General features: G+C 38.1%; 1 protein-coding gene across 4 annotated transcripts in view; it reads right to left on the bottom strand.

The window, feature by feature from the left end:
• SUCO (SUN domain containing ossification factor) overlaps positions 1-9,287 on the bottom strand; it is a 90,335-nt gene that overhangs the window by 13,664 nt on the left and 67,384 nt on the right. For all 4 annotated transcript variants that reach the window (XM_010849832.1, XM_010849834.1, XM_010849833.1 and 1 more), the window contains 2 exons: positions 4,075-4,162; positions 1,286-1,390 (listed from right to left, as the gene is read on the bottom strand). In XM_010849832.1, coding sequence (XP_010848134.1) covers positions 1,286-1,390; positions 4,075-4,162 — 193 coding nt within the window. The remainder of the gene's footprint in view (positions 1-1,285; positions 1,391-4,074; positions 4,163-9,287) is intronic.

Raw genomic sequence — 9,287 nt, 5'->3', positions numbered from 1 at the left:
CCACAGAGCAAGTAGGGAGCTCAAAGTGCTGTCGATGAAATGATCCATGTTACTTCTTTACTTAATACTTTCCAATGACTTGCAATTATGAGAATAAAATTCAAACTCTAAACTGCCTACAAAGGGCTACATGATCAGGTCTCTGCCGATTTCATGAAGTCATTTCTTACCCTCACCTCTCACATTCACTCTGTTCCAGCTACACCAGCTTTCTTCTTCCTTTTTTGGTTTTTTGTTTTTGTGAATTAAGACCTTTGTTGCAAAATTAATTATCAAGCAAAACATAAGAAACTATGCACTTGGCTTCATGGGCCAAGTGCATAAACCCACAGGAATGCCAGGCGACAGTGCAAACTACAGAATCCGGGGATGAGGTAGGTCTCCATGAACAGACGTGGAATGATGTCTGTTATGTATTGCACACCAGCCTTCTTTCCAACCCCAAACACACTGCACTGTTTTTAATCACAGGCCCTTTGTCCTACTTCTGCTACTAACAGGCCTGTTCTGACCCCAAGCTCTGTGTGGATGCTAACTTCTCTTGAGCACTCAGTTCTAACGCCACTTCCTCAGGTAAGCCTTCCAACACCACCTGAGCCAAAGCAGCAACACTTAGAGCACCACCAGTCCACACATAAACGTGTCATTCTCTACCAGGGGCTACTGACTGCTGTATGCCTAAACCAAGGACTGGATAGTTCATGCCTGACACACATTTGTGTTGCAATAAATGCTTCTTAAATCAATGAAAAGTTTGTTTCATTAAGCAGCTTAATGGGGCTTCCAGGTGGCTCAGTGGTAAATAAAAGAATCCACCTGCCAATGCAGGAAACGCAAGAGACACGGGTTCAATCTCTGGGTTGGGAAGATCCCCTGGAGGAGGATACGGCAACTCACTCCAGTCCAGTCTAGAAAATCCCATGGACAGAGGAGCCAGGTGGGCTCTAGTTCATGGAGTCACAGAGATGGACACAACTGAGCAGCAGCAAGCAACTTAATAATAAGCTTTTCTGAACTGAAAATGAAGTATATACTGCAACTACCAATGGTTTTCAAAAGGCCTAATAGAACTGCTTTATAACTGTATTGTAGCTAAGGCCTAAGCTATGAAAGCCATGTTTTCCAAAGCATTATGATAATTAATGTATTTCCATAACTTTAAACCACCACATTCTGGTGTTCTGTAAAAGCTCTCTATAAATGACAATCTTCTTGGATTAAAGTTCTTAGATATGAAGCCAATCTTTATGACACTGTTTCCTACAGTACCATCAGTAACAATTACCTCATGTTTTAATTCTGCTACTGTTGTTGATAAATTTGAAACAAGCTGTGTCATGTTGGTCAGCTGTGCTTGCAGCAATTGGATGGCTTCAGTTTGCCGCTGATCCTATAATAAAGGAAGAAATAAATATTTTCCTTTGTGTTTCATGTACACATTAGCTACATTATAAATTCAAATAAAATAATCTAGAAAAACTGTTAAATTCCTCAAGGCGGAGTGACATATTAATAGGTAGCTCTTAATGAATGAATATTATAAATCTGGACCAGAAATTTAAAAAAAAAATCTAAAACCCTTAAGAATCTAATTAAGACTTCAACCTTTCTCCCCGACCTGAGCAAACAAAAACACCTTTTGCCATTCACTGCTACGATGTAGAATATTGCCTAGCAAATTCTAATAAACTACTTCTCAAGTTAATGTGGACTCTGTATGTGTAAAACAGTATATAACCAGCTATCTGCAAAATTGTCATTTTGTCAAGTGTGATTTTTCTAAACCAAAGCAGTCAATACAAAGACACACTGAAAAATTTTTGAAGAATGTTTCTGGATACAAAGCAGGCTCATACCAAGAAGGTCTTAAAAGTTCTATTTCAGAGCATGATAGGGTGAAACTTAGGAAGTCACACAGTCAAAAAACGACAATGGATAATCTAATCAAAGCTAGGTTATCACCAGTGAAAAGAAATTCATCAAGAACACCCATCTATCAGAATTTCAGAAACTTATAATGAGCAAACATATATTTATTTAAAATATCACTTACATGCATATTTTAGAAGCTTATGCAATATGCTCATGGTCATGAACCTACACTAAGAAGACTGTACTGAAAATGTGTACTTACTAGTAAATTTTGGAAGAAGGAAAAGAAGGCAGCAGGAAGTCAAGAAAATCTAGCACTTTAATTTAGGATCTTATGTGAAATATCTACATAGCCATTTATGATTCTAAAGTTAAATATTTTAACTTTACATTTAAATAAGTTTTAAGTCTGGACTATGTATGGGGGTGGGTGGGGGTGGAGAGTAGGTGGATGTATAAAACCGTAACAAGAAGTTTCACTTACTTCCCTCACTGTGATCCACTGTGGTACTTTCTATCCTATTTCCTCTTTTTAAAATGCTGAATGTGAGTCATTAAACTGTTTCTTTTGACTCACATTTGACAAACACTGATAAACTGCAGACAGTTTTAAAGGATAAATTATTAAATTTATGATATTGGTTAACACTTCTAATCAAGATTTATTTCCAATAGTGCTAATGGTACACAAGATTATTTTAAAAGTACTTAAAGAATCTTTCATAAAACATAGACTTACATAGAAAACAAACAGAAAATATAGAGGGAAATATTAAAAATAATAAAGAACTAAATAAATACTGTGTTCATGGGACAGAGGACTTAAGACTATTTAAAACATCAACTCTCCAAATTGATCTATAAATTCAACATAATCCCAATCAATACCCAAACAGGTTTTTGTTTCTGGTAGCAAATTCTAAAATCTATGTTAGTCAAATCCAGATTAGCCAAAACAATTTTGGAAAGGAAATGCAAAGTTGGAGGATTCACACTATCTGGTTTCAAGAGTTCCTATATAGCTAGCCATCACAACAGTGTAGTATAAACAAAAAGACAAGTAGATGAACAAAACAGAAGAGAAGCCCAGAAACACAGCCACATGTATATGGCGAATTGACTGAAAATAAGTGCAAAGAAAATTCAGTGGAGAAAAGATAGTCTTTTCAACAAATGACGCTGGAAGAAAGGAATATTCACATTTCTCAATCCCCTAGTCCTCACAAAAAAGCACTTTGATTCATACTTTATAACACTGTAACACATAGAATTTAAAATAGATCATAAACCAAATGTAAAACTAAAACTATAGAAATTTTAAAAGAAAACATAAGCAAACAATCTTTGTGACTTTGGGTTAGGCAAAGTTTCTGCAGAGCAAAGAGAAAACAGGTAAACAGGGCTTGAACAAATTCTGCTCTTTAAAAGAATGAGAAAACAAGTAATGGATTGGGAGAAAATATTTGCAAAGCCTGTCTCTGATAAAGAACTTGTACTTAGAATATGCAAATAACTTTCAAATCTCAACTGAAAAAAAAAAGTAGGTTGGAAGAATTTTACTTGGAACCACAATTATGTGTCACAAATTCAGAGTAAGATGCAACTCTGCAACTTGAGACTTCTTTACCTCATTTCATCATCCTTTAGTCCTAAATAGCCTTTAGAAAAGTATAAAATTTCTTCATCATGGTAACAAACCATAAAAACAATTATTCATGAACATCACATTTAATGGTGAAATACAGAAATCAATCCCTTAAAATCAACAAGACAGGGAAATGGCTACTATCACCAGTCCTATTGTATCACTGTATAGCTCTAAGTAAGAGATAAGAGAAAACAAGAAGAAAAAAATACAAGGATTAAAATGAACTAGAGCTGTTCTTACTTACAAACAAAAACTGTCTATATAGAAACGCACAGATTATTTTAGAGTTTAACAAAATTTCAAAAAAGACCACTACTCTTCTACCCACATATATATATATACAAATCTTGAAATGTAACATGAATAATGCTCAAGAAAATTTTCTCTTGGGTATATACTGATACTAAGGGCTAGAAATAGAAAGCACTGTATTACAGAGTAATCATCAACTACCAGGGAAAAAGTGAACGAACATTACTGATCCTTCTAACCAGACAGAGCCTATAAAATTCAATGGAACTTTATGTAAAAAGTAAGACATGAAGATGACCAACCTGCTCCTCTGCTATTCTTGAAGTATTCTGAAGTTTCACTATTGTTTTATTGAAAGCCTTTTGCATTTCTTCCATTTGTTTTCGGTACCTATGGAGTAACAATTGATTTAAATTGGTTTTAATTTCTTATTTACTAATTTATTTTTGGAAATATACTTCTGATTTCAACATACGAGATAAAGCCATATTTCCGAAAATGACTCTTATTGAGGTCTGTGCAATAAAGGAAAACTTATAAAGGTAAAATAAAGAGGTCCCTTGAGGTATTTGCTACCTCAACAGCAATTCTATGCTCCTTGTTGCTATAGAAGATTTACGGTCAAATACATAGTCAATTTATAACAAAAGATCTATGAATACACAATGGGGAAAGGACAGTCACTTCAATAAATGGTGCTAGGAAAACCAAACACCCACAAGCAACAGAAACTGGACCCCTATCTTACACCATACACAAAAAACTCAAAATGTATATAAGACTTAAATGTAAAATCTGAAACAACAGAACTCCTAGAAGAAAACATAGGCAGTAAGTTCCTTGAATTCAGTCAGAAATGTTTTTTGGATTTAACACCAAAAACAAAAACAGGTTGAACTATATCAAACTGAAAAGCTACACAGAAAAAGAAACCATCAACAAAATGAAAAGGCTACCTACCAAATGGGAGAAAATATATGCAAGCCATTAATTAATCTTATAAGGGGTTAATACCCAGTATATTGAGTACATCCAGAATTCATACAACTCAACAGCAAAAAACAAACCATTTAAAAATTGGCAGAGAATCTGAATATTTTCCCAAAGAAAACAAATAGATGGAAGAAGATGAAATGATACTCAACATCATAAGGGACATGCAAATCAAAATTACAATGAAGTTATCACCCCCCACCCCATCTATTAAAATAGCTATTATCAAAAAGACAAAAAAATAACATGTTCGAGAGGATGTATAAAAACAAGAACCCTTGTACAGTTGGTAGGAATGTAAATTGGTGTAGACACTACAGGAAGCAGTATGGTAGTATCTCAAAAATTTTAAAGCAGAACTACCATATGACTTAGCCATTCCACTTTAGAGCATTTATCTGAAGGAAACAAAACACTATCCTGCAAAGATACCTGCATCCCATATTCACTGCAGCATTATGTACAATAGCTGAGAAGTGGAAGCAAACTAATCAACAAAAGAATGGATAAAGAAATGTGGTGTGTGTATACCATGGAATATTATGCAACCATAAAAAAGAAGGAAGATTTGCCATTTGTGACAACATGGATGGACCTTGAGGGCCTATGCTATGAGAAACATGCCAGAGATGGACAAATATCACATGATCTCAATTACATGTGGAATTAAAAACAAAAATCTTAAACTCATAGATACAGAGAACAGACTGGTGATTGTCAATTGCAGGGGGAATAAGTGGGCAAAGGGTACAACTTAAAATGATGAAGTAATAAGACTATATGAAAAAGCAAAAAGATAGGACACTGAAAAGATGAACTCCCCAGGTAGGTAGGTACCCAACATGCTATTGGAGATCAATGGAGAAATAACTCCAGAAAGAATGAAGGGACGGAGCCAAAGCAAAAACAACACTCAGTTGTGGATATGACTGGTGACAGAAGCAAGGTCCGATGCTGTAAAGAGCAATATTGCATAGGAACCTGGAATGTCAGGTCCATGAATCACGGCAAATTGGAAGTGGTCAAACAGGAGATGGCAAGAATGAATGTCGACATTCTAGGAATCAGCAAACTAAGATGGACTGGAATGGGTGAATTCAACTCAGATGACCATTATACCTACTACCGTGGGCAGGAATCCCTTAGAAGAAATGAAGTAGCCATCATGGTCAACAAAAGAGTCCAAAATGCAGACTTGTATGCAATCTCAAAAATGACAGAATGATCTCTGTTCATTTCCAAGGCAAACCATTCACTATCACGGTGATCCTCCAAATCTATGCCTGAACCAGTAAGGCTGAAGAAGCTGAAGTTGAATGGTTCTATGAAGACCTACAAGACCTTCTAGAACTAACATTCAAAAAGATGTCCTTTTCATTATAGGGACTGGAATACAAAAGTAGAAAGTGAAGAAATATCTGGAGTTAACAGGCAAATTTGGCCTTGGAGTACAGAATGAAGCAGGGCAAAGGCTAATGCAGTTTTGCCAAGAGAATGCACTGGTCATAGCAAACACCCTCTTCCAACAACACAAGAGAAGACTCTACACATGAACATCACCAGAGGGCCAACACCGAAGTCAGATATATTATATTCTTTGCAGCCAAAGATGCAGAAACTCTACAGTCAGCAAAAACAAGACCAGGAGCTGACTGTGGCTCAGATCATGAACTCCTTATTGCCAATTTCAGACTTAAACTGAAGAAAGTGGGGAAAACCACTAGATCATTCAGGTATGACCTAAATCAAATCCCTAACGATTATACAGTGGAAGTGAGAAATAGATTTAAGGGACTAGATCTGATAGACTGCCTGATGAACTATGGACAAAGTTCGTGACATTGTACAGGAGACAGAGAACAAGACCACTCCTAAGAAAAAGAAATGCAAAAAAGCAAAATGGCTGTCTGGGGAGGCCTTACAAATAGCTGTGAAAAGAAGAGAAGTGCAAGCAAAGGAGAAAAGGAAAGATGTAAGCATCTGAATGCAGAGTTCCAAAGAATAGCAAGGAGAGATAAGAAAGCCTTCCTCAGTGATCAGTGCAAAGAAATAGAGGAAAGTAACAGAATGGGAAAGACTAGAGATCTCTTCAAGAAAATTAGAGATACCAAGGGAACATTTCATGTGAAGATGGGCTCAATAAAGGACAGAAATGGTTTGGACCTAACAGAAGCAGAAGATATGAAGAAGAGGTGGCAAGAATACACAGATCAGATCAGATCAGTCGCTCAGTCGTGTCTGACTCTTTGCGACCCCATGAACAGCAGCACGCCAGGCCTCCCTGTCCATCACCAACTCCCGGAGTTCACTGAGACTCCCGTCCATTGAGTCAGTGATGCCATCCAGCCATCTCATCCTCTGTCGTCCCCTTCTCCTCCTGCCCCCAACAGTCAACTATTTGCATGAGATGGCCAAAGTACTGGAGTTTCAGCTTTAGCATCATTCCTTCCAAAAAAATCCCAGGGTTGATCTCCTTGCAGTCCAAGGGACTCTCAAGAGTCTTCTCCAACACCACAGTTCAAAAGCATCAATTCTTTGGCGCTCAGCCTTCTTCACAGTCCAACTCTCACATCCATACATGACCACAGGAAAAACCATAGCCTTGACTAGACAAACCTTTGTTGGCAAAGTAATGTCTCTGCTTTTGAATATGCTATCTAGGTTGGTCATAACTTTCCTTCCAAGGGGTAAGTGTCTTTTAATTTCATGGCTGCAGTTACCAACTGTAGTGATTTTGGAGCCCAGAAAAAGAAAGTCTGACACTGTTTCCACTGTTTCCCCATCTATTTCCCATGAAGTGGTGGGACCAGATGCCATGATCTTCGTTTTCTGAATGTTGAGCTTTAAGCCAACTTTTTCGCTCTCCACTTACACTTTCATCAAGAGGCTTTTTAGTTCCTCTTCACTTTCTGCCATAAGGGTGGTGTCATCTGCATATCTGAGGTTATTGATATTTCTCCCGGCAATCTTGATTCCAGCTTGTGTTTCTTCCAGTCCAGCGTTTCTCATGATGTACTATGCATATAAGTTAAATAAACAGGGTGACAATATACAGCCTTGACGAAATCCTTTTCCTCTTTGGAACCAGTCTGTTGTTCCATGTCCAGTTCTAACTTGCTTCCTGACCTGCATACAAATTTCTCAAGAGGCAGATCAGGTGGTCTGGTATTCCCATCTCTTGAAGAATTTTCCACAGTTTATTGTGATCCACACAGTCAAAGGCTTTGGCATAGTCAATACACAGAAGAACTGTACAAAAAAGATCTTCATGACCCAGATGAGCATGATGGTGTGACTGCTCACCTAGAGCCAGACATCCTGGAATGTGAAGTCAAAGGGGCCTTAGGAAGTATCACTACAAATAAAGCTAGTGGAGGTGATGGAATTCCAGTTCAGCTATCTCAAATTCTGAAAGATGATGCTGTGAAAGTGCTGCACTCAATATGTCAGCAAACTTGAAAAACTCAGCAGTGGCCATGGGACTGGAAAAGGGTTAGTTTTTATCCCAATCCCAAAGAAAGGCAATGCCAAAGAATGCTCAAACTACCGCACAATTGCACTCATCTCACATGCTAGCAAAGTGATTTTCAAAATTCTCCAAGCCTGGCTTCAGCAATACGTGAACCGTGAACTTCCAGATGTTCAAGCTGGTTTTAGAAAAGGCAGAGGAACCAGAGATCAAATTGCCAACATTCGCTGGATCATTGAAAAAGCAAGAGAGTTCCAGAAAAACATCTATTTCTGCTTTTATTGACTATGCCAAAACCTCTGACTGTGTGGATCACAACAAACTGTGGAAAATTCTTCAAGAGATGGGCATGCCAGACCACCTGACCTGCCTCTTGAGAAACCTATATGCAGGTCAGGAAGCAACAGTTAGAACTGGACATGGAACAACAGACTGGTTCCAAAGAGGAAAAGGAGTATGTCAAGGCTGTATACTGTCACTCTGCTTATTTAACTTATATGCAGAGTACATCATGAGAAACGCTGGGCTGGAAGAAGCAGAAGCTGGAATCAAGATTGCCGGGAGAAATATCAATAACCTCAGATATGCAGACGACACCACCCTTATAGCAGAAAGCGAAGAAGAACTAAAGATAAAGAGCCTCTTAATTCAAGTGAAAGAGGAGAGTGAAAAAGTTGGCTTAAAGCTCAACATTCAGAAAATGGAGATCATGCCATCTGGTCCCATCAGTTCAGTTGAGTTCAGTCACTCAGTCATGTCTGACTCCTTGGTACCCCATGAACTGCAGCAGGTCAGGCCTTCCTGTCCATCACCAACTCCCAGAGTCCACCCAAACACCCATGTCCGTTGAGTCAATGATGCCATCCAACCACCTCATCCTCTGTTGTCCCCTTCTCCTCCTGCCATCAATCTTTCCCAGCATCAGGGTCTTTTCAAATGAGTCACCTCTTCGCCTCAGGTAGCCAAAGTATTGGAGTTTCAGCTTCAACATCAGTCCTTCCAATGAATACCCAGGACTGATCTCCTTTAGGATAGACTGGTTGGATCTCCCTG

The sequence above is a fragment of the Bison bison genome, unplaced genomic scaffold (assembly GCF_000754665.1).
Source record: "Bison bison bison isolate TAMUID 2011002044 unplaced genomic scaffold, Bison_UMD1.0 scf7180017864289, whole genome shotgun sequence".
Taxonomy (NCBI): domain Eukaryota; kingdom Metazoa; phylum Chordata; class Mammalia; order Artiodactyla; family Bovidae; genus Bison; species Bison bison.
The sequence above is the reverse complement of the archived record's forward strand: the minus strand, read 5'-3'. Positions and strand labels throughout refer to the sequence as shown.